At 32.6% G+C, this 26,667-nt stretch overlaps 1 protein-coding gene across 2 annotated transcripts in view; it reads right to left on the bottom strand.

Annotated features, from left to right (window-relative positions):
• The window catches only part of UBA6 (ubiquitin like modifier activating enzyme 6), an 86,245-nt gene that overhangs the window by 17,000 nt on the left and 42,578 nt on the right, over nucleotides 1-26,667 (bottom strand). For both annotated transcript variants that reach the window (XM_058722398.1, XM_058722399.1), the window contains 15 exons: nucleotides 25,566-25,689; nucleotides 23,735-23,838; nucleotides 23,057-23,119; nucleotides 22,370-22,446; nucleotides 21,686-21,752; nucleotides 15,285-15,428; nucleotides 14,040-14,107; nucleotides 12,811-12,889; nucleotides 11,579-11,659; nucleotides 7,201-7,278; nucleotides 5,665-5,846; nucleotides 3,832-3,937; nucleotides 1,793-1,882; nucleotides 1,617-1,697; nucleotides 721-849 (listed from right to left, as the gene is read on the bottom strand). In XM_058722398.1, the coding sequence (XP_058578381.1) occupies nucleotides 721-849; nucleotides 1,617-1,697; nucleotides 1,793-1,882; nucleotides 3,832-3,937; nucleotides 5,665-5,846; nucleotides 7,201-7,278; nucleotides 11,579-11,659; nucleotides 12,811-12,889; nucleotides 14,040-14,107; nucleotides 15,285-15,428; nucleotides 21,686-21,752; nucleotides 22,370-22,446; nucleotides 23,057-23,119; nucleotides 23,735-23,838; nucleotides 25,566-25,689 (1,473 nt within the window). The remainder of the gene's footprint in view (nucleotides 1-720; nucleotides 850-1,616; nucleotides 1,698-1,792; nucleotides 1,883-3,831; nucleotides 3,938-5,664; nucleotides 5,847-7,200; nucleotides 7,279-11,578; nucleotides 11,660-12,810; nucleotides 12,890-14,039; nucleotides 14,108-15,284; nucleotides 15,429-21,685; nucleotides 21,753-22,369; nucleotides 22,447-23,056; nucleotides 23,120-23,734; nucleotides 23,839-25,565; nucleotides 25,690-26,667) is intronic.

Raw genomic sequence — 26,667 nt, 5'->3', positions numbered from 1 at the left:
TAATATCCCCATCTTACAAATGAGGAAAGAGACACCAAACAGATATAAAATGTGATTTTGAATATGGATGGGCAAGGCGAAATTCAACACAATTTCTGACTGAATCTATTTTCTCAATTTCTTGCTTTATTCTGAACAAACTTGTTTTAGACTACTGATAAAATGTATTCCTTATTTTCTTTTTTTTTTTTTTTTTTAAATTTTTTTTTTTTTCAACATTTTTTTTTTTATTTTATTTTATTTTTGGGACAGAGAGAGACAGAGCATGAACGGGGGAGGGGCAGAGAGAGAGGGAGACACAGAATCGGAAACAGGCTCCAGGCTCCGAGCCATCAGCCCAGAGCCTGACGCGGGGCTCAAACTCACGGACCGCGAGATCGTGACCTGGCTGAAGTCGGACGCTTAACCGACTGCGCCACCCAGGCGCCCCAGTATTCCTTATTTTCTAAAAGAACCTGTATCTGAAACCCAATATTGCACACAGAAGGATAAGGATCAGTTAAATGCAGAACTGACAAACCAATGGATGGAGTTTAAGTGTATTCTTTTAACACTCAAAGAGAAATCCGTTCTGTGCCCTGCACTTGTTTTCACTTAACTTACTGTTTTTTGAAAAGACTCCTGAAAGAAAAAGTAGACATTTTGGTCCAGTGAAATTAATTCGGTAGCAATTAAATGAGCCAAGGTAATATCTCTTAATGTTTTATAATGCATACTTACCTTATGGTTAAAATATTTTTCAAACTTTAATCTTGCTAATTCTACACATTGGGACCAGTTTCTAGGTCTTCTGCTAAGCAACTTAATAACTTGAAAACAGCCTTCTAAACTGTGTCCAGTTTGTATCTTCTAGAGAGAAAAAAAAAGCAAAATAACTTTATTTCCAAGTAAACACACACACACACACACACACACACACACACACACACACCCATTCCTGGGAAGTATTAGCCAAAGTTTGAAGTACCAGCTCATGTGATTTATGACTAATTTTTTCACTATGAGCTCCTTGTCCCTGCCTTTTTCTTCTCCATCTTCTTCTCCTTTTTTGGAGGGGGAATGGGAAAAGACAGTACATGAAATTTCAACTGTAGAGTTTCTCATCTGACAAGTTATCCTTATGTCTCGCTAGTTATTAGTACTACATATGTACCTAACAAAAGAAGTGCTATGAATAATATTTTATACTAAAAAGTTGGTCTGTTTAGTGCAGGAATAAAGAAAAGTAAGAAAATACCTTTAAAGTCGCCCTCATCATAAGAGTATTAACACTACCATCCATTCACAAAATTTTCACTAGAATTCACGTTGGGTTTTTTTCAAACAGTTTAACAAGTTGATTTATTACACAAAGCTGTCATTTTTATGACATCTTTTTTAGGTTGAAGCATATGAATTGTTTTGTGGGTCAAACATGATCAAATAATGGCAATTCCACATAGCTCATACAAACTACAAAAAGGTCATTTGTGACTTGCTAATGTCAAGATTCTTCATGCACTTACTCTGTACAATGATGTTATTTAAAGAGGTGAAATAAACTATTTGTAGGCAATATGCAAGTAAGATTACACTGAGACAGTGTTGAGATTATATTAAAATGTATTGATTTTTACCTGTAAGACTTCTTCTGCAGATGGATAGGTTTGCCAAAATTTGTTAAACAATGAAGGCTTATGGGAAAAGGAACTTTCAAACTTACATGCATGGGAAAAAAAGAAAAAAAGTTAAAAATTGGATAATCTTCTATTCACTTCAAAGAAAAATTTCTTGAAAAAAAGATCTTTATTACCTTATCTCTTGCCCACTGTATAGTGTGTTCAATAGCAGCTGGAAAGGACTTTAGAGTACAAAATGGTATTTCCTCTTCTGGGGGATCCCGCTAATTTATAAAATATGACAACAGATAGTTAAGAAAGGCAACAACAATTTTTTATTGATTGAATTTACTTGAGTATTTTAAGACCGTTAAAATTTAAAAAAAAATAATAAAATGAATCCAACATTTTTATATCTTCTTTCTCCTAGGCAATAAGAGGAAAAGTGGATTCTTTTGACACTTAATCATTTGTCAATAGCAATGTAACAAAAAACATGAATTCTATTATAACTTATTATCTGTGCACTTATTTGGTACCACGTAGTACTTATAGGCAGACTTCCATATATAATTAATTTTTTTCCTCCAAGAATCAGGGTGACATTGAAAACTTTACAATATTCCCCAACATTCCCTACTTTGAAAAGTAATTCAAGGATCCTCAAAAAGGTGCTCAGTATACCATGTGTTTGTTTCTCCATGGAGAAAAAAATTTAGGAGCAGGGATCCTATGTCTTTGATGCTTGGTATAGTTTCTTGCAGAAAGTGTGTATTAAATAAACAGCTAATAAGAAAGAATGAAATCTTGCCGTTTACAACAAGATGGATGAAGCTACAGAATACTATGCTAAGCGAAATAAGAGAAAGACAAAGACTGTATGATTTTACTTATATGTGGGATTTAAGAAACAAAACAAACAAGCAAAGGGGAAAAAATAAGAGAGAGGTAAACCAAGAAACAGACTCTTAACTACAGAGAACAAACTGATGGTTACCAGAGGGGGTGGGGTGGGTGATGGGTAATAGAAGTGATGGGGATTTAGGAGTACACTTGTGATGAGGACTGTTATGGTATTTTTGAATCACTATATTGTACACTTTAAATGAATATTACACTGTATGGTAACTAACTGAAATTTAAACGAAAACTTAAAATAAATAAGATAAAAAATTAAAATTTAAGAAATACTTTCAGGAAAAAAAAAAAAAAGAAAACGGCAAATGCTTATGTTGTCTCAGGTAAATATACCAATGAAAAAATACCCACATCCTATTACAGGGTACATTTGGTTTAACCACTATAAAATGACACACTTTGTCTCTTTTTACTTAGAGATTTATATTTTAGTTTGTTGAGCTATGAAATATCATAAAATGTTTTATAAACCAAAGAAGGAAGCCAGAAGAGAAACCTGTTTTTTCTGGGTATTAAGTCAGAGAATATAGAAAACGATGTGGAATATAGGGGAAAATGTGGTAGAATGACAGAATCAAGGGAACTTTTAGAATTCTACAGACTTCTCTACTTTGAAAATCTTCCAACATGACCTCATAATTTTCTCCATGTCATTTCCTTCAAATTAAGCTTCTAAATTTTTTCTACTATAATGTTTTTATTATAAACTTTATTTCATAAGAGTAAATGGGAAAAAATTTATAAATGTTTAATAATTTTACTAAAGCAAACCTACCTATTAAATACAGTGATTTTACACTTGTTTAAAAAAAAAAAAACACTATTCTTTCCATTTTACAACCTGCGTTGATCTTTTTTAAAATCCTAAAGCCTACAATTATTTCCTAGGCCAGAGTTTTTCACTTTTGGCAGTATATCAAAATCACCTGCAGAGATTAAATAAAGTTATTACTATATCTCTATCTCTTTATGTATATATGTACTGGCTCCCCCTGTGGAGCAATTGGGTCTTCAGTTAAGATTTTGGACAGGTCACCAGTTCAAAGTTTGTGAGAAAAGCAATCATGCACCTCTGAGAAATAAACAGTAAATATAACAATAAGACAATGGAAAGACAAGAAACAAAATTTTGAAAATTTAAAAAAGTTAAGTTCAGCTGTATTTTAAAAAATACACATGCACATATGCATAGAAATTATTGACGGAATGGACACATAAGGAAAGATAAATCAAATCTCTGACTGAAGAGAAAAAAAATGAGATAAATATTATGAGATAAAAGAAGAGACATTTATTGCAAAATTGGTTCACTTACATGACTATTATAGGATTCAGTTAAATGAGGTACGATAACTTCAGTGTGTCCCTTAGTGCCCATTGTTCCAGAATCTAAGAGGGGTCGTAGATTTGCTAAGCAACGGCTATTTGAAAAGATAATAGGTAACGAACATTTAAGTGAGCAATAACAATGTAAGCAGAGGACATCTTACTACTTTCTGTTGGTCATTTTACACACTGATCACTTAGTGAACGTAATACCTTAGGAAACAGATACCTTACCACCAAACAATGCATTTATCATTTCCATCCCCCTCCTTCCACAAATCCTGTTGTCCAATCTGATAATTTCTTCTCTTTCTCTTCTTACTAGATTTTGGGCTTCAACTTCTTTTTACTCTAGGTTAACTCTTTGCTAATGTCTATTTCTTCCTTGGTTATTTTTGGACTATAAGTTCTGTCTTACTATATCTTCTCAATGTTCTCTTTACCCCAAACAATATTAACCTCCTTTTTTTTAAACTTACAATACCTATTTTCTACACACTTTAATTTCTTAAAGTTTTTATTCTTCCTTCTTCTGCCCAAGACAATAAACTTTAAAAAAAAATTTTTTTTTAATATTTATTATTTTTCAGAGAGAGAGAGAGACCAAGAATAAGCAGGGAAGGGGCAGAGAGAGAGGGAGACACAGAATCGGAAGCAGGCTCCAGGCTCTGAGCTGTCAGCACAGAGCCTGATGCGCGGCTCAAACTCACAGATGCTGAGATCATGACATGAGCTGTAGTCGGCCGCCCAACTGACTGAGCCACCCAGACGACCCCAAGACAATAAACTTTAACTACACTCTAGACTGGCAAATTTTCCTCCGTTTAATAAATTTGCTCAACTAGAGCCACAACATTAAAGAGTCATATAAAGATGTAAGAAAAATTAGTAAGGTGTACACATGATAGTCATTCATTCATCTACTTATTTAACAACTATTTACTGAATGTGTTGGGCACTGAGAATACAGTGATGGGAAAATAAATGGTCCTTTAATAAATGATTTAGTGAGCTAACAAATATTAATTAAATATATCAATAAAAATAAACACTATAAGGGGAAAAAAACAAATGCTGATTACCATACGGGGATATACAGAATTGAGTCATTAAAGAAAGTCTCTTTGAATAAAGACATTTAGGCTAAAACTGAAAGGATGTGAAAATAAACCAAAGTAGGCAGATTTGGAGTCAGGAGTTTTAGAACAAGGTAAACAATTTCCTGAGTCTGAACGAGAGTATGTACTCTCACTCTCAAGTGAAAAAGCGTTGGATGCCTTATAAGAACTCAAAGAAGAAATGTGTAGCTGGAATAAGGGGAGCCAGCAAATAGGTAAATTTTAAGCTGGAGTGATAGACAAATGGCAGACACTCTACAAAAAACATTTAGGCCATGATAAAGATTTTAAATTTTATCCTAGGTATAATGGGAAATCATAAAAAGGATTTGGATTTGGGGCGCCTGGGTGGCGCAGTCGGTTAAGCGTCCGACTTCAGCCAGGTCACGATCTCGCGGTCCGTGAGTTCGAGCCCCGCGTCAGGCTCTGGGCTGATGGCTCGGAGCCTGGAGCCTGTTTCCGATTCTGTGTCTCCCTCTCTCTCTGCCCCTCCCCCGTTCATGCTCTGTCTCTCTCTGTCCCAAAAATAAATAAAAAATGTTGAAAAAAAAAAAAAAATTAAAAGGATTTGGATTCAAGGAGAACTACAATAGAAATACAAAGAATAATCAGAAAATTGGATAACTTTTCAATAAACAGGTGTGGAAAAGAAGTGATAACAAAAGAAAAGACAATTTTTATGAATCTGTATTTCAAGAACATACCTGTCTACATATCTCCTGGCTTCCACATTATCTAATGCTGTAATAATTATATCTTGTTTAGTATAGAACTCATCATTGTAAATAGCCTCAGTGGCTGGACATACTTTGTTCAAGTGTGCATCTATCTTTAATTGAGGATTTATTTTCAGGGTTGCGTCAGCAGCAGTATAGCTTTTAGGTTTCTAAACAACAAACAAAAACAGAAGAAATAAATATTAAACAGAAAAGCTAGGCCATGACAGAACTTACATTTTTTACATGACAGTAAAAGTAATGAGACCAGCTTTCATTTTTGGTTTGTGGACATTGCATTCATTGTACATTGTACATTTAACAATCCATATTAGTCTGAATAATTAACAATTTACTAATGGAAATCTAAACAACCTCCATTTTATAGCTATTGTTCTTTAGAGTTCTTAAAATATCAGTTATTAAAGGTACAATTCCTTCTAATATGAAGGTTTAAACTAGATATGTGCCTAGAAAAAATAAGAACAGTGAATTCATTGAAATATTAGAAATCCTAACTGCAGAAAATGAGCTCTCAGAGGTATGCAAAGTTAACACACTCGTACTAAAATTTAAAAAATACTACTATTTCTGGATGGAAATATTAAAGAAATAATATACATTTTAGTTTTATAAGAGAGTCCCCTTGACATGTATTTACTTCTCAGTGCTGTCAAGCATGTAGGCAAATTGCAAACTTTGTTAGAACTCAGTAAAATAAGAATAAACAGACCTTAACAGTTCTTCTGTAAGTAAAATGCACAGAATAAATGAATTTTGTGACATATATTTTGGTTCCTGATAGACCTTATTAATTTTTTTTTTTTTTTTTTTTGTATTTGGATAGGTGAGGCAATTAGGTTAACTATGCCATCTGTTTTAGTTATTACTTTTCTGTTCATGACATTCCTTAGTTTACCAAGATTATCAATGGGCTATTGAAAAATAAAGTGCAAAAACATTTCTAAAGAAAAAGCAAATATGCTTGACTGCCTAAAGTTTCTTTTCTTGACTGAAATATTTTGATCTCTATGAAAAAGACTGAAAACCAGGAATATTTTACAATGAAGAGGATGTTAATTAAATAGTCAAGCAAGATCAAAGAGCAAAAAATTCTAAGTGCTAAACTTTACCTATTTGGTAATAAAGACTCCCCTTCCTTCCAAAAAAGAGTGCCAAATGTGTGATTTAGTAAAACCTTAAATTAGGAAATCTGTCTCTGCAAGCTTAGTTTCTAAGATTACATATGTACATACACCTTGATTATAAAATGAAAAACATACTGCCCATGATTTACAACTTACATCTTATATCCAAAATCAATGCAAAACCCAATTTTTATATTAAAAAATAATTTTGTATTTTTCCCCAAATGTCATTCTCATTGTTTGATAAATTTGAGAGATTCTAATAAAATAAAAACACATTAGGTTTGCTCAAGTGCCATTTTCTATTTATAAAAAACAAACTCTCTTTTTTGTGGAACACAATAGATTATTTAAATTTGAAACAGTAGCAACAAACCTGTATGTGGTGAGGACGAAACAGGAACTGTCTATTCAAGTTGGATTTTTCTATCAAGTCAGGATCTGTAACTGTAACCTAGTATCAAGTAAAGAAAAAAGCTGAAATCATGTCAGAGAAAAATTTAAATTGATTTTGCTTTTCTCAGAAAGACTAAAACAATTATGCTAATTATTTTAGGTGGTAGAAGTTATAATACAAATATTCCAATGGTTACCAATGCTAATGTTTTTATACTATATTTAACTATAATTAATGTTTAGCACAGGAACATGTTAAACAAGACAGCTGAAACTGATGGCAATTCATGTTCAAAACTTTTTTCTAATTATTCAAAACAAAATGGAGACTAAAACATCACCATCACATTTTAGAAACATGTAATAGATTAGCCATAGAGGAGTTAAACATATTTCTTCTTTCTAAACATATTTGTTTTCAATTGCAACAAATTTGAAAAAGAATGCTTACAAGTTCCAATTTGAAAGGAACTCTTGCTAAAGCAGAGGTCTACAAACTACAGTGCAGGCAGGCTGCCTGGTTTTGTAAATAAATTTTGTTGAAACACTGTCATGCCATTTGTTTGAAGTATTGTCTATGGCTGTTGTCACACTATAATTGCAGAGCTGAGTAGTTGTGACAGAGACCCTTGGTTCACAAGTCAAGAAGAGCTGCAATCTGGTCCTTTAAGAAAAAGTTTGCAGACATTCCAAGGAATAAGATGAAAAAAAGCAGCTCCAAGATACTCAGAAAAATACTGATAATGCGTTTGTCACTTAAGTTGGCATTTGTACGAAATTGACTAGAAGCAGTATTTCTCCAGCGTGTTTAAGATGTTAGATGTTGACTGATGTTCACAAACACATTCACTTTCTTTCAACTGGTATTTCCTGAATATATGTTTTTTGGGGGGTTGTTTTCAACATTTCTATATGTGTTAGAGTGTGTCTTTTATTTTTTAAGTTTATTTGTTTTTAGAGTGTGTGCGCAGGCGTGCACAACTGGGGGAAGGGAGGTGGTGTGGGATATAGAGGATCCAAAGCCAGCTCTGTGCTGACAACAGAGTCCCACATGGGGCTTGAATTCATGATCTGTGAAATCATGACCTGAGCCAAAGTCAGATACAGTCAGATGCCCAACCAACCGAGCCATCCAGGTGCCCCAGAGTATCTCCTTTAAATAAGAAAAAAAAGCACCAAACAGAAAATGTCTTTTAACAATAAGTTTAATCAACATATAATTATTGTGATTACTGATATAAGCCTTTTTTTCCTACCTCCTCCCCGACCCCACTTTTCATCCATTTCCATTTTTTTTTGTCTTAAGTTTCCTTAATTCCAATCCTCTTCATTCCTCACTGAATTGGTTCAGAAGTTAAACATTTGTTTCTATGTGGTTACACCCAAAATTTTCACATGCACATGTGACTTAAGATCTAAAATTAATGACAATTTCTGTCTTCCTCCTGAACAATCAGGATATTTGAAATCTCCCTTCCACCTTCCTTATCAATGAACAGCATTTTACTTATTTTGAATCATCCCATCCCCAAAGTCCATATTTTAATTAAAGGTTAAAAAAACCCTCATTGCTTATTTAAATCTGAGAAGGCTGACAAAGGCTGCCACTACTTACCCTTGCTTTATGCACTGTCCATGTTATCTAATAGTTCTTTCAATGAGAACCAATTAAGTGATAACCTTTCATCATTTCACTGGTCAGTTATTTTCACTTCTCTTGAAAGATAATTTAGCTGGGTATAGAAATCTAGGTTACTTTTCCCTTACATTATGAAGATACCCTTTCCTATGTGTAGGTGTGCATTTATTGCTGATGAGAAATCTATAAGGTAATCTCTTTTTTTATCTTTGCCTTTGATTTGGTGACCAGTTTACTTTTGCAATCTCAACACAGCTGTTTCTAACTCTGGAAACTTTTGTCATTATCCTTGGAATATATTGCTTCTTCATTATCTTCACTCTTTCTGAAAGTTCTACTATACTTATGTTGGGTCATGCAAATGCATCTTCTTTCATTAAAACAAGCATCTTTCTGCACTACATTCTGGGTGCATATCTTCTATTCATCAATTCTCACTTTAACTATATATGAATTTTAAGTTCACTGGACTATACAGAAATTCTTATCTCACTTTTTATAAAACTTAGTGCTTCACCCCCCCTCCCTCATGTTTCTATTTCTTTTTTCTTTTTTTTCACCTTTGGTCATTTCAAACTTTAACATTTGTTTGTTCTGTTATTATTATCTTTTTAAGTTTATTCATTTTTGAGAGAGAGAGAATCTCAAGCAGACTCCACGCTGTCAGTACAGAGCCTGATGCAGGATTCAAACTCACTAACTGTGAGATTGTGACCTGAGCTGAAATCAAGAGCTGGATGCTTAACCAACTGAGCCACCCAGGCACCCCTGTTTGTTCTATTATTTGTAGCACTCCTGTTATCTACAGTTCTTAGCTAATCTTCTGTTTTCATTGGCTGATTATTCTTCCAAGTGGTGCCTTTTTTCTAGTGGATTGTCATTTTTTTTATTGTGAATTGTCTTGAATGGATGTTGATTTCTCTGCACAGTTCTATGTACTCTTGGTGTTAAGGTATCACCATGATGCAGTTTTACATTTATTTTAGTCAGAGCTCTGTTGATTTTAATGGTCTTATTTGTTGCATTCATCTCTCTGCTTAAAGTTTTTTTTTTTTTTTTAAGAAATATTTTTTAGAAAACAAATATCTACTTACACTGAAAGAGAAAGCGTGTGTACATGAGCAGGGGAGGAGCAGAGAGAGAGAGAGAGGGGGAAAGAGAATCCCAAGGAGGCTCAGCGCAGAGCTCATGCAGGACTTGATCTCATGAACCATGACATCATGACTTGAGTCAAAATCAAGAGTCGGATGCTTAACCAACTGAGCCACCCAGGCATGACTCTGCTTGGATAAATTTTTATATAATGTTGGATTCCATATACCAGTGTGGTACGTGCTTTTAGTTAACAGTTTCTCACGAGTTACTTCTCTATTTAATGTTTTGGACATACTCAAGATTGAAACACTTATGAATAGTCACAGGTTTAGCTCAGGAATTAATTTCTCTTGGTTCCTAGGGACTTCTCTTTCCTTCTTCTTAGTTTGGCTACATCTGTAAACACTTTAAAAAAAGAGTAATTTATACAGCAAGTCTATGTATTTGCAATAAGATAGAGATCCGTGCACATTGACTTACTTTTTGTTACCTGAAGTCAGTGTGTTTGTTTACTACAATTCTTTTCCTGATCTTTATATGCTGACAGGCATTATGCATTATAAATTTCCAAGGAGTTAAGGTATTCAGGTGATTCCCAAACTTAGGTAAGCAAGATTTTTTTTTTTAAAGAAATATATTTTAAAGAATAGTGGTTTGTGAAACACAATTTAGGAAATGCAAAGCAGGAATAATATCATATGTAAGAACATCTGCCTATAACTATGATAGTAATAAATGCCTTTTTTAAGTAGAATATTAAGCCAGGTTTTATAAATTATAAAATGTGAGCTAGTATACAAATTTTAGCCATTTCATTATTTACTGTTAGTCACTATGATAAATCACTACTCTGGGAAGCTAGTTTATATCTTAAGGGCAAAACAAAATCAGTGACATATTTTTATTTAAATATAAGACATGGCTACCCAATTAACTCACATTTATCACCTTTAGAATTTAAATTGTACACCGAAGTTTGTATTATTCCCTCTCCTTTTGATAATCACTAATTGAAACTATACCTGAGAACTCTACCACTTTCTAATGTTAGCTTCTCCTATCTTAAAGATTTATCTAATAATTAATAAGAAATATTAACAGAAATAGTAACAATTCTAATGTGCTTTATGGTTTGCAGAGCCCTTTCACATTTGATCTTCATAATTACATTATGTGCTATTAAGTACATATATCGGTTTCATAGTATTAGAGAAAGAAATTGAGGAACAGAGAATTAAAAATATGTTGCCATAGGGTCACATATCTTTTGAACAGTGGTCAGGCTAGAATCAGAATCTTTCAATTTCTAGCCTAAGTCTTTCTCCTCAGAAATGAGTATTTCAGCTCTATGCAGTCAAATACAGTTAAAAAATGGGCAGCAACAGAAATATAAAATTTTAACTCTCAAGGATTTATATCTTTTGGTGTAAATGTTTATTTTTAAAAGAGAGTGGGGGAGGGGCAGAGAGAGAGGGAGACAGAGGATCTGAAGTAGGCTCTGCACTGACAGCAGAGAACCCAATGCAGGGCTCAAACTCAAGAACCGTGAGATCATGACATGAGCCGAAGTTGGACACTTAACTGACTGAGCCACCCAGGAGCCCCTCAAGGATTTATGTCTTACCATTCCTTTTTCTTTGCCTGTGCCAACACCAAGTAAAGCAAAATTTTTTAACATTTCACAGCCTATGGCTCCACATCCTACCTATGGAGAAGAAAAATGAAATATAACCAATTAAATAAAACCAAAACTACTAACTAAGGATAAATTACATCTTAAACTTACTTCAAATGACAATTTATAATATATACATACTTTTAAAAATAACTTGAACATCTGCGACTCATTTTACTTTAACATAATTAATTTATGATACTATTATAACTGGTACAGTTAAAAATATATAAATCAAGTAAAGAAAAGCATAATATTTACACTTCCTTTAAACAGAAGACACTCCAACAAAAGTTAACAGTTGAGCTCATTATTTCTATGAGATAGAAACAAATACCACAAAATATCAGTGCAGCATTTTAATGAAAAATATTTCTTATTTACAGATAATTTTCAAAATTCATTTGATGGAGATTTTCTAAGAATTTCTATATGTATGTAAAAGCTTAGCAACAGTTGCTGACATTCAAAACATTATTTAAAAAATTATTACTAAAAATTAGAATTATTTTTAGAACTGACTATAATTAAAAAACCCATAAATGACAAGAAAAGGAGTTTTTTTTGTATCAGGGAGAGATATCCTGCTAATGCACCAAGACATTTAAGAAAGCCAGATTTTACCTACATCTTCCTTCATGCAGTAAGAAAAAATTTTAAAACATGGAAAAATACCCCAAACCTAATTTTTAATGTATTTCTAGAAAATCATTTAATCTCCAAACTATCATACTCATATTTTAATTTTAAATGTATTGTTTTTATACTAGGGATTGACAAATATTTTTTGTAAAGGGCCAGATATTTTCTGTTTTGTAGGCCATACGGTTTCTGTCATAACTACTCACCTCTGCTATCATAACATGAAAGAAGCCACAAACAATATATAAATGAACGGGCTTGGCTGTGTTCCAATGAAACTTTACTCACAAAAATAGGCAGCAGCAGTACACTGGATTTTTCTTAGACCATATAAATCTTTCACCTTTTACAAAGATAGGCAGCAGGATTTCGCCTGTGGGCCATAATTGGCAAACTCCTGTCTTAAACTTTTACTGAATGTCTACTCTTTAGGAATTGTATTCACTCAAGACTCAAATTGGTTTTAATAAATTAATTTGATGGTACACAATAGGAGTTTGACTGTACTACTTATTATTCTCATCATTATTTATACTTACCAAGAAGATATTCAACTTTTGTAGCTTCTGACACAAAGTGTCTCCAATGCAAGCTCGTAGGGCATCATATCTATCTCCTCTGCAGAAAATAATATATATCAAAAACCAGAAAGACATAAAAAAATTGTTTAGTTTCACTACTGTTAATACCAATTTAATGTATATTTTAAATAGGATACGCTAGAATTCCTGACAATCTAAAGGAAAATTGTCTTATTTCAAAGAGGAAAAAAAACCCATTAAGAAATCAGTTTAAAAAAAAAAAAAAAAAAAGAAATCAGTTTTTTCTTTTTCCATTTGATTTAATATCCTATGTTTAAATGACTTATGTAAAGGTGACTTCAGTTTATCTAGAAAAGACAGTTTCCCAAGGTAGGAATTTTTAATAAAGGTTCCTAGAGAAGTCTATGGAGGAGCTTTGGAGTTGTTAACACATTTAAATTGAAAGAAGAACTTTGGATTATGTGAATTTGGGGTAGAATGAATCCATAAGCTTTTATTTCTCAGAGGTTTGACTCAAAAAGATGAAGAATGACTGATGTCAATATAAAAGTTGCAGAGAGCATCTATTTCCATGTAAATTCAGAATGGTATTTTGTTTTGTTTTGACTTTATTTACTTATTTATTTAGAGAGCCCTGACACAGGGCTCTATCTCAACAACCACGAGATCACGACCTGAGCCGAAATTAAGAGTAGGACGCTTAACCGACTAAGCCACCCAGGTGCTTCCAGAATGGTGTTTTGAATGCTAACTATTATCATGGTATACAATTTAAAACATTATATTCATTATTTATAAAATGGTAAAGAGATATTGCATTCTTTTGACACTTAAAATAACCTCTAAGTAGAGGAAAAAATGACTGTAGAAGTCAATAAGTTACAAGAAAAGACATCTAAGACAAATGCATATTTGAGCACAAACCCTTTTAACCTAGTTACCTCTCACAAACATTCAACTAGGAAAAAAAGAAAGAAAGGGGCATATGGGTGGCTCAGTTGGTTAAGTGTCTGACTCTTGACTGTGGCTCAGGTCATAATCTCACGATTCGAAAGATCGAACCCTGCTTTGGGCTCTGTGCTGACAGCATGGAACCTGCTAGGGATTCTATCCCTCTCCCTCTCTCTGTCACTCCCTGGCTCGCACACACTCTCTCTCTCTCTCCAAATAAATAAACATAAAAGAGAAAAAGAAAAAGAAAAGATAAAGAAAAAATTCAGAATTACCGTGGGAGAAATTCTTCACGTTCAGGTTTGTCTAGGGATTGGATAATATCTGCTGCTTCAATGTACAACTTTAAAGTAGAAGACAAAAACACAACTTACTATGTATAAACCTTAAATTGCTAGAAAAATTGGTTTTTCTCTTCCATGGTTATTTAATAGTCATTAAGGAAAACAATGATAAAAATGCCAAACCAGATTAATACATTAAAAAATATGATTTTTATACAGTATACATTCCTGTATTACTTCATTAAAACAATGGTTAAACCTGAAGGAACTGTTAAAAGATATAATTTGATTCATATCACTTAGCCATCTTAAAAATGGTATATTCTAATTTCAACAAACAAAAGGAAAATTTCACCTCCAAATCTATACCACAGAGGAAATGACCTAGAAAGCCACAATTTTAGTATTAAAACAAAAACAACAAATTGAAATTAATTAAAAAAAGAATTTACTCTCATTTCCATTTAAGTAACTTATGTGGCTAAATTTGAACTTAGTTAAATGGTTATTTACTTAATTATAACAAGACAGAATCTACATTAGTAACATACTTAACAGATGTATCTAAACCAGACATTTACAACTGAACTTGTACTCTGTACTAAAATAAATCAAATAATTCAACAGCAAAATAGCATTATATGGATACTTTTTAAAACATAAAAAAAGATAAACGTTATATTCAAAATGTTAAAGTGTTTCAAAAGGAAAGGGCCTGAAGGGTATCCTTTGATACCCTCTGCCAATTATTCTTTTCAGTAACAAAAACATAATTTTTTATTCCTTCTTAAGATGTTTTTACCTATATAGTTCTCAAACTTATACCATTCCTATGCTTTTACTTTTAGGAGTTTAAACCTAGGAAAGGATTCTGAAGATTTCTGGTGCCTAAAGATTCCATCCAACTGTTTAAAAGTCCTGAGAGTCCTTGAATGCTAAGCTAATCATACTGGAAAACTAAGTATAAGGGTAGAAAATTCATTCCTTCACTCACAAATGAGAAAAAAATCAACCCTAGAATACAACTTTGGGTTATATTCCAATAGCCTCAACCAATAATCTTGTCAGTTTCAATTAGAGAGTTAAATTTTGGTGGTGTATCACATGTAACTAATGCATCAAAAATATATTTTGAGGTTGCCTTTATAATATATTAATATTCTAATTCATAACATTCACTGCATGGGTGGAAAATTCAATCTCAAGCCTATAAAAATATTGAAATACAAAACTTACCCACTGGCACAAAGGAGAAAATTTTCCCGTTACGGCTTTCAATACTTCTTGGCTAGCAACACCTCCTACTGCTGCAGCAAGTGGGGGTAAAAAACCTTGAGCAGTCCAAGAGAGCCAATGCACAATGTCAGCATTTACTTCCGGCTGAAACACAAGTCATGAAAGATAATAATCTTGGGCGCCTGGGTGGCTCAGTCAGTTAAGCGTCCAAATCTTGATTTTGGGCTCAGGTTGAGCACTACCTACCTCCCCCTCCCCCCACCCCACCACCTGCCGGCTGAGAGCGCAGAGAGCCTACTTGGGATTCTCTCCCTCTCTCTCCGTTCCTCTCCCAATTACACACATACTCTCTTTCAAAATAAATAAATAAACTTAAAAAAAAAAAACCTACAAGTTTTTACATATATACTCAACATGTCAATGACTTACTGTGAGAATTATCAAATTAGTGTAGCTTAACTTCTAAAAAAGCTACTCAATTTTCCTACTAGATTTTAAGTCCTAAAAAAGTTCCAATCTCATAATAAAAGATCCAAGTGCATATTAGTTACCCTAAGCAGTATTTCTCTTTACCAGTAACTGCCTATTTTTGCTTTTTGAATCTATATGTTACACTAGGGCAAAATTTAAGATTAACTGGAACATCTACCATTTATAGCGTTTGTTAAAGATCAGTTCTGTGATGTCAGTCAGTATTTATAAACATCTAGAATTTTAAAAAACTGTTCTAATGGAAACTATGGGAAAATCTTGATCCCAAATAAATGAAAATAAAAATAAACTGATCCATAAAAAAATAAGGAGCTTTTAGCTGGAGTCTGAAGTAGTAAAAAAAAAAAAAAAAAAAAAAAAAAGAAAAAGTAAGAGTCAAAAATAATGAGGCACTAACATTGTTAGAAAAAAAGTGAGAGTAACATGGTAATTTTGCATATTTAAGAGCCAATCATCATAAAGTTCTCATTATCATACTTAAAAACTGAAATGATTGTCCTTGAAATAAGATTTGTTTATTAGCATTTTAAAGGAAATATTGGAGAATTGGATTCTGGAGCTATTGTTTTAGCACAATTTCTTATTTGTGAGAAAGATCTTTTCATGACCTCTGGCTTCTCTTTCTCTTCCTGTTCTTTCAACATTAGTAACCTGAATCTTAACCTTAAGATTCAAATAGGGCTCAACTGCTCTGAAATCCTATGTAAAATAACACTACTTGTGCATTTAGGGGGTAATAGAAGGCTTTTATTACATTCTCGAAGATATTTGTGATACAAAAAGACATTACTATCTACTTACTATTCCACTCACTCCATTTCAGTGTTCTATATGTCATTATTTTTCAACTATTTAGCACTAAACTCAACTCTGATTATAATTTCATTTAAGCTGTGCCCTTTCTGAATGCAGAGATACTGGTGTAGTGATAATATTAAAAATAATGATGAGAATGCAAAGAGAAGAAGGTAATTTGTGTGAGCACCTAGTGTGAGTTGTCTATTAAATCCACATGTAATTTTCAAAATAATCCTAGGAAATATAATTTTTATCATACAGATTAGAAAACTGAAGTTTGAAAAAGTAATTTCCTTATGATTTTATAGCTAATAAGTGAAACTAGAATCTGAGCCCTAAAAGTCTAACTTACCAGTAGGTTACAATATCTCCCAAGATTCTATTATTTTTTAATTAAGAATGAACATAAGGGGAATGGAAGCAAAAATAATATAAAAACAGGGAGGGGGACAAAATATAAGAGACTTTTAAATATAGAGAACAGAGGGTTGCTGGAGGGGGGATGGGCTAAATGGGTAAGGGCTTAAGGAATCTACTCCTGAAATCACTGTTGCACCATGTGCTAAGTTGGATGTAAATTATAAAAAATAAATAAATTATACAAAATACAATGTCAAAAAAATAAAATATTAGTCCTGCAGAAGTTCTGAGTAGGAAAGGATAAATAATGGATACAATGAGCAGAGAAGGATATGGAAAACTTTAAATCTGAACTAAGTGTTGAAGAATGAATTGCATTAGAATTGAAGTGGAAAGGATTCAGTTCAGGGAAAATGGCAACTCAAAGAAGAAGGAATGTGTGTAAAACTGAAAAAGCTGCAATGAATTTGCACGTTTTATATGAGAGGAAGAAAATAAGATCATATGTTAGAGTATGATTAGACTATGAAGAACACCAAAGACCATGGCTGACTTTTAACATGATAGAAAAAATAAAGGGAGCATTGGATGCTTTTGAGAAGAAAACTCGTATGATGAAAGAAGTAGGATAATACAGCAGCAGAGTGGTAGAGAGATGAATAATTTCAATTTGAGTAAGCAGTTCTGGGGCTGATTCAATGAAAAAGTTGTAAGGTATGAGGACCCTAAGCTACAATGAAGGCAGACATAAAGATTAGAAATATTTCCAAAAACTTCTTTACAGCCACAATGATTAATCAGATATAGAGGAGAAATCCCAAAGATGGCCGAATGAGTGGGAGTAGCTCCGAATTTTGAACAAAGATACTCTGAAAAATTTTGATAGAGACTAGAAAATATGAGGAGTTATTGGAAAAAGAAGGGGAGATATGTTTGTGAGTTCAAATTTGGAAATGTTAAATTCACTATGAAATAGGAATTTAAAATGGAAAATGTCATTCACTGGACTGAAGTTAACTGAAGAAAATAATATAGATACGAAATATGACAAAGGTACACAGTTTCTAGCATTTATTTAAAATATTTTCAACATGTTTCCAGATATTTGCTTGTATTATAACATCCAGAAGTCTATGGAAACCAAGTTTAGAACAGTTAAAAATCTATGAACATAGTGAACATTTTTTGCATTGTCAAATTAAGTAAAGAATTTTTAAGATAAATATTAAAAAAAAAAAAAAAAAAGAAACAAACACTCAAATCTGGGGAATTTTTGGTTGCCCTAGGATAAATAGCTCAAATCTAAATTTGCCTATACAATCTCTAAAAACAGATACATATCCAACAGAAGAGAACTAAACCAGTGGCAGGGTTTCAGTATCACTAGAAAACAGAGTATTATAAACTTCAAATTACCTGTAAATAGAAAAATAAGTACCAAACTCCAACAAAACTACTTCTGGACGTCACATTGCTATAAGCCTTCACAGAGAGCAGGAAGTGTGTAACCACAGAAAAGAGAATGAAAAGAGAACAGTGACAAACCACAGTCAAAATCATCCTGAGAAAACAGAAGCCCTAGCACTAAGTGCAAAAAGTACTGAACACGTATGTAATCTGGCAGATTTCAGCACTGGCTATGGCGAAAGAACTTCAGTGGGAGGCAATGATGTAAATAGAAAGAGGGTGACATTCTTTGACGCAGAAGGCTAAATTAAGAAGAGAGAAAATTAATGATTTGGCAGAAATCAAAGAGATCTACAAGACACCAATACCTAACCACCAAAAACAAACAAACCCAACCATTAAAGAAACCCCTTTCTAGTATCCTAAGGGAAAGGAGTTTTAGAAGTACAAATCTGAAAAAGCACCCAAAACTCTTATCCTGCCCCCAAAATAGACAAAAAACAGTTTACTATACAAAAGTAATGTAAGAAGTAAACAGAAAATCAGAATCAAAACATTCCAGCCAATGAAAATTTCTCCTCCAAACTAATTATAAGGCAATGGAAATTTGATTGAGTGAATTATATCCTTAAAGAACACTTGAGAGATGTGGGAAAACAAACAAAAAAACCTCACCTCCAATCAGAAATTCAACTAAATACTAAACGAACCCATTCCACCACCAATCCTCTCCCCGCAAAAGGAAAAAAATAAAAGAAAATCTGAATCTATGTATTAAAATGGGCTCATAATATGGGAAAAATGGACTGAACGATCAACTCTGAGATACAATCAGTTAAAATTATACACTTTACAGGTGAAAAAAACATACAAAACTACAAGGCAAAAAGGCCAGACTTACTTGTAAGAGTAAAAAATTAAGTGGCATCATTATTTCTCAACAGTAAGATACCACTAAAGAAAGTAAGGCCTAGAATGTTATATTCAGCCAAGTTGCCTTTCAAGTATGGAGGCTACCAAAAATATTTAAAACATGTAAGAACTCAGAAAAAAACGTAATTCTGAGCTCCTTTGGAGAAATATACTAGAGACCAAACTTGATTTCAAGAGTTACCACAGAGCTACAATAATCAAGATAGGATGGTATTAGCAAAAAACAATGGAAGACAGAAACAACCAATGGAAGATAAAACACTGAGTTCACAAACAGCCCTACACATATGTGGTCAATAAGTTATTGACAAAGAATACCCAGAATATAGAATAAGGAAAGAATTATCTTTTCAATAAATGGGCTAGAATTACTGGATATTCTACATACCAAAAAATTAATCTTGATCTATACATGGCAAAGTATGAAAAAATGAACTCACAAAAGTATAAAACTGTGTCCAATGAATTAAAAATGTACAGTTGTGTACACTTGACCTACACTTGTATACTTTGCATGGCATACAAAAATGAAGTCACAAAACTATAAAAATTCTGGAAGAAAACACAGGACAGAAGCTGTGACCTTAGACTTAAAAGAAGGTATAAAACACATACCAAAAAAATGATACACTGAAGTTTATCAAAATTAAAAGCTTCTGCTCCTTAAAGACACTGTAATAAAATGAAAAGATGAGCCATGGACTAGAAGAGAATATTTGCAAAACATGTATCCTATGAAGGATTGATATCCAGAATATATAAAGAACTCAATCAATGAGAAAACCTACCTAATTAAAAAACAAAGATTTAAAAGGACAGTTTATTAAAGAGATATGAGTGGCAAATAAGCAAATGAAAAGATACCAAATTCATAATGATCAATGAAATTGAAATTAAAACCAAAACAAGATATCAATGCACACACTTTAAAATGGCTAAAATCAAACAAATAGATAATACACCATTATAGAGAGAATACAGAGCAATTCAAAATCTCATACATTTCTGGTAGAAATGCAAAATGGTATAGCTACTCTGCAAAACAATTTGGCAGTCTGTTATAAAACTAAACCTGTATCTATCATTTGTCTCTGTAATACACCACTAGGTGTTTACCCAAGAAAAATAAAAACATATGTCCACACCAAAATCTGTATGCATATGTTTGTAGGGGCTTTATTCATAATTGCCCACATTGGAAACCCAAATGTCCAGCTGGTACAGGGAAAAACAAACTGTGGTACACTTATACAATGGACTACTTACTCAACCAATAAATAGGAATGAACATGCAACATGGATTAAACTCAAATACATTATAATTAGTAAAAAAAATCCAGACTCAAAAGGCTACAATATATTGCATGATTCCATTTACATGACATTCTAAAAAAAAGGCAAAAATATTCTGGTTGCCGTGGTTTGGCTGGGGGAGAGGGAGATGATTATAAAGAGGCATGAGGAAATTTTCTGGCCTTATGGAAATGTTTTATATCTTGATTATCGTGGTAGATATAGGACTATACACTTTAATGGTGCACAGCTCAGTTGTCTATAAATTTTTGTATAACTGTACATCTAAAAAGGGTGAAATTTTCTATATCTAAGTTTTATCTCAATAAATCTGATAAATCCCTAATCATATCATTCCTTGTAATCACAGACTTCATCAATCTATTTCTAGCTTTTCACACTTTTCTGTAACCACTAAATACGCATACATAAAAAGTCTTTAACTTGTGGTTAATGACTCACTGTTTTCAGTTCATTTGTTATTTCCTTTGTTTTAATCACATAAAATATGAGATCATATTATTCTTAACCACTAATGTTAAGACTTTACACTTCCCCCTCATTTTTATACCATAACAAAAACGATAAAATTTTCAACTAAGTGCACAAACACCGCTAACGTTGATATCTGCTAAAATGAAACTACTGGCCAGCAGGCACTGGCACCATGACATGAAAAAATCGTTTTCTAGGTGATATGTCCAAACATGATATGCAAAATGCAATTAAGAGATATGAATATATAATGGAAAAAGATGACTTATAGGAAAACTTACAGCTATACAGTGAGTTTCAGTGGGTTAACAAAGTAAATCAGAAGAGATAATACTAATACTAAAAATATAGCAGGAGCAGAAAATAGTAATTACTATACGCCATATACTCAGATTCTAAGTGCTTCACAAAATTAAATCATTTAATGTTCACAGTAACACTCAGAGACAGGATAACCCTGTTTTATAGATTTATAAACTAAAGCAGAACAAATTTAAGTAACTTGCCTACTGTCACAGAGTCAATAAGCAGCAAAGCTGGGATCTGAAAGGTAAGAGAATATTAATATATAGAATGTTTATCATGTTACACCTTTTTTGATGGTCCTAACTTTGAATACTCACCTTCTCTTCTAGGGTTTCACTTATAGATGTTGCTAGTTTCAAGAGCTCTTCTGAATCTTGCTGGCACCTAGGATTCAACATGAAGCACCCCACTTTCAATATTCTTAATTGCCATAAACAGTAAGTCATATCAAAACTAAAATTTAAGAAATCTGTAAGAAAAAATGTGGAATTTTGCCAGCAGGTAGCATGAAGTGCTTTCCTGACTTGAAGGTAATGGATTCATAAATACATTAATTAAAAATCACATTTACCTAAGGATAGTATATAAATAGGATAATGGTTTTAAATAGACAAGGCAAATACTTTTTGCAATAGTACTTCTGACTTAATAGACCAGAAAGTAAAAAGTTACATAGTGGATTCATAATTCAATAATTCTCAGATTTTTTATTTTAAAAAGTTTAAAAAGTAGCTTTTGAAGATTTCAAAATGGAAAAATTCTTACTGAGCATAATTCCATTTTTAGGAATTGATCTCTCCACTCCAACCAGAAAAAAGACCAGGTCATAATAAATGTTTATAGAGTTCAGTGTATCTAGTAGTGTTGCAACTATGAAGGGCTTTAGTTACTAAACTTTAGTTTCTAAACTACAACATTTAGTTTAAATGTTTTAAATTATAATTTCCCAAATACTGCTTTTATAATAAGGAAAAAAAGTTATTTCAAATGAAGAACATTACCCAATATTTGGCTTGCGACTATAGCTCTCCTGGAACTGGTCCAAGGCAAGCATAGCTGTGTGAATCTGTAAAGGTGCCTATTTGGAACATTAAAAATTGGTCAACAGTTATTAAGTTCATAATATATGACAGGCACTGTGCTAACACTTTAAAAATTATTTAATTCTTATATGCATTCACTGCTACAAAATTATATTCAGTGATTTAAAACAAAAGAATAAATGCTTCCAAGGTTTTTTAGGAAGAAACATGTATCATATAAAACTCTATATGGTTCAGAAAATCTTTTAGTAAGATCACTTTGTAAAATTATTGAAATAGTTTTTCAATTATCAAAGCTAACATATTATAAAAGTAAAATGTTTTTCTGTTCTTAAAATTTTTCCATGATATAAATCCCTGTTTTTAATTCTTGGGAGTCAACTCTAGATATATGAATACAACCTTTATTAAAAAAACCTGACAGAGGCTCTGGGCTGATGGCTCGGAGCCTGGAGCCTGTTTCGGATTCTGTGTCTCCCTCTCTCTCTGCCCCTCCCCATTCATGCTCTGTCTCTCTCTGTCCCAAAAATAAATAAAAAACGTTGAAAAAAAAAATTAAAAAAAAAAAAACAAAACCTGACAGAAAGGTACCAATTCCCATGCCCTCTCTGCTGCCTCTCTCAAACCTACAAAGTGTTCATTTACCTCAGGTTTGCCAAAATCCACAATAAGGCACTTTGGATGTTTTATCTGCCTCTCCAATGGTTCCTTAATAGAAACAAAAACTATTACTTCAGAAACAAAAACTATTACTTCAAGCAAGTGATTACTTGACAAAAAATAAAGAGCACTAAAAGCAATGCATCTCTCCCAAGGTCTGAAATAAATAAGGTTGGGCTAATTTGATTTAATAGAAATATAAAAGAGCTACCATTCCCCATTGTCTTCTTGCTAGACTTAATCTTTAATTCTACTTAATTCCACTTAAAGTGGAATAATTGACTAATAAAACAAAACATATACTGTTTCAGTGCTTGTTAAATCTTTCAAATATATATTAGCTTCATCTTTTATCTTACTTAGGGAGTAAGAAGTATGATCAACTCTTTGATGATTCACAAAAGTATAGATCCTCTGAGGTAAACAACTTATATACTTATATGCACTGGTATTCTAGCTATAATTTTTTTGTTGTTCTTAGTTTATTTCCTTAAATTGATCCCACTTCCCTCAAAGTGGGTACAAATTAAAAATCAAAATCTGGTCAGCCCTTAAATTAACTGTTTGGTTAACTGAGCATTATTACTTTTTTCTCTTCTGCCATTCTTCTGCAAAGAAATATATTTTAAGCAAAAAAAAAACCAAAAACAAAAACATACTTACAAAGCAAAATGTTTTAGGAGTCTTAACTTGGACAGCTATGCCTCCATGTAAATAAGGATCCAGTTCTGTAGTATCACCAATGCTAAAAGAAAATGGTGATACCACTAAAAGAAAAATAAGAAAACCATTACATGCTGATATAAGTATTTAAACTTGAAGATTTATCATGATAAAGATGGTAATTTTTCCTAATTTATAAAATTAGAAGATCCCACTATAAATTTTTTTGGAGGTGGGAGGAAGTGTGGAAAACTAGATAGATTATTTTTCCAGTGTGAACTTAAGGACTTAAAAATTACCAAGAAAACTCAGAGGGGGATAATCATAATGAGATGCTTATTACTAGATATTAGAATATTTTATAAGGCATTAATAATATGTTGATACTAATTACATGCAATTAATACTAAATATAATGTGGTACTTGTTAATGAACAGGCAGACAAATGGAACATTTTGTATGTAGCCTCAAGATTCTGAACTATCACAATCCCCCATTGCATAGATAACGAATGATAAATCCTAAGTGATTTAACAAATAACAAATGATAAATACAATAACAACAATAACAAATGATAATCCTGAATGATTAGTTAATTTTTACAAAAACAGATACAAATTCTTTAATATTAATGATGTAACCTGTATTTTACATATCTGATTATAGTCTGGGAAACAAAATCCAGTAATTTGTAATCAAAGATGCTTAACCAACTATAGATCCAAAGTTATTATGAAGAATTCATAATAGGGACTGATTTTTGTCTCTCCTAAGGATCCATTTTGTAGTCATTAGAAGAAAAAAAAAAAGTAATCCATTTGCTAGTCTACACACTCATCACATAATTAGACTTTCAAATGTCCTAAAGATAAACCTGAATCTTCTTAGCTAACAAGTGTAAATATGTCATCTTTGAGTTATAGGATGTCTAGCATTGTCTTTGACTCTTTTAAACATGGCTGGAGAAAAATCACAAATTATGCAGACTAACACTGCTACAAATTCACTATCTTCAACTTCAAATGGGCACTAAATGAAACCTGATAATCTATTTTTTAAAATGTTTAACTCTCCTTAAATCTATGACTTTGGCACTTTTGCTTTCCTTTGGGCAACGATCTCATCTTAGTCTACAAAAAAAATAAATAAATAAAAATCAAATTCCTTCAACTTTTTGCCAACAAACCCACAAACTTGCCTGCAACAACATCCACTCATTCCTTTTATCCAAGGCACTAACAAAAACATGTCTCCACCTGAATACTTCATTGCCACCTTACTCAACGAACCTAAACTGTACTCATCATCTTCTCTCCAAAACCTGCACTCCTTAAGTGAATAAGTTGCCCATGTTGGATTCTTCGCTTACCTACAATATGAGATTATCAAATTTCCTCTTAAATGTCTTAAGACTTTTGCCATATCAATTCCCACTGCCAGCCCTGCCATATTGTATCTTCTAGTTTCTTGAACAAACTGCCTCTTACTGTTGGTCTCTGCATAGAATATTCTTTTCATCATTTTCCTGAGCCAAAGCAATCTTCAAATTTTAATCAAGATACTTGTCCCCACTGCTGCTATACCCAAACCGGGTAGATTTCCTTGCCATGTTTAGAGTTCCCAGAAATGCCTGTACTGTCTTTACACTCTCTTGACATCACTGCTTAATGTTAACACGTCCTCACTTGGATTGAATGTTTTGAGGCCAAGACTTAGATCATGTTTGTCTAAGCTGATGAAGTGTTCTCAACACTGAATATACTGTCTAAACTATTAATGTGTTGAATAATGAATAAGTATAAATGAATTAATAAAACACAGGAACTTACCAGTTATTTGTTGTGTCGATCCATTTAACCCTGTCATTCCATTAATTTCTCGAAACATTAAAAACTGTCCTGTCTCAAGTTTGTGAGGATGATTTTCAAGGCAGGTGACAATACCAGGATTAGCCTAAATAAGAGAATTCTACTAAAAAAACAAGTTCATGTATTCCTTTTTTGCACAAATTTCAAATCTCACACAAAATGGACCAGGTTATCATAAAATTCTCAAAACAATCAAAATGCCAAGTCATTCCTTTTCTTCCTTAGTAAAAGCAAGCCTCTTAAGAATTATTGCAAAATAATGATCAATTTACTATTTTATTATGAATGTTTAAAATATAATTTCTGTGTTTGGGGGAGAAGGAGATTCTACATGGAAGTTCAAATATTTCATAGATACAGATTCTTTGGACTTATAAAAAATATTCAAAGTTATCAAATATAAGTTTTAAAGTCATGTTATAAAAAATCTGTGCATAAAAGACAAGTCTAACTTTGAAGATGAAAGAAATGCAAGAAAGGACAGAGATTGAAATTTTTTTTTAAATTTTATTTTTAGAGAGACACAGAGAGAGCGAGAAAGTTAGTGCTCAAGTGGCTGAGGGGGCAGAGGGAGAGATAGAATCTCAAGAAGTCTCCACACTCAGTGAGGGGCCTGACACAGGGCTCACAATCCCACGACTGTGAGATCATGACTTGAGCCAAAATCAAGGGTTGTACGCTCAAATGACTGAGCCATCCAGGTGTCCCAAGAAGGATGGAGATTTAAAGCCAGAAAACTGGTAATTTAAAATTTGCTGCCCAACATGTTAAAGGATAAAAAAATATTGTGTAGCTCAGCTTATCAGGACAAAAATAGGAAGAAATTGACCTATCTCACCAAAGAGGATGGATGAGATAGGTCCAAGGCCCAGAAATTTGCTTATTAATGCATATAATCCAACACACTGGTTGAATAAGGTGGTAATAATTTAATCTACATAAAACCTAAAGAGAATTATCATCCTTTCTTTCTTAACTGTGAAGATTCTGAAAATTGTCCTGTGGCTTAATGATCTGGGTAAGAATTAAGATTATGATCACAAACATGTATATAAAATTAACA

The sequence above is a fragment of the Neofelis nebulosa genome, chromosome 3 (genome assembly GCF_028018385.1).
Source record: "Neofelis nebulosa isolate mNeoNeb1 chromosome 3, mNeoNeb1.pri, whole genome shotgun sequence".
In the NCBI taxonomy this organism is placed as follows: domain Eukaryota; kingdom Metazoa; phylum Chordata; class Mammalia; order Carnivora; family Felidae; genus Neofelis; species Neofelis nebulosa.
Note: the sequence above shows the minus strand (reverse complement) of the source record. Positions and strands in the feature narration are given on the sequence as shown.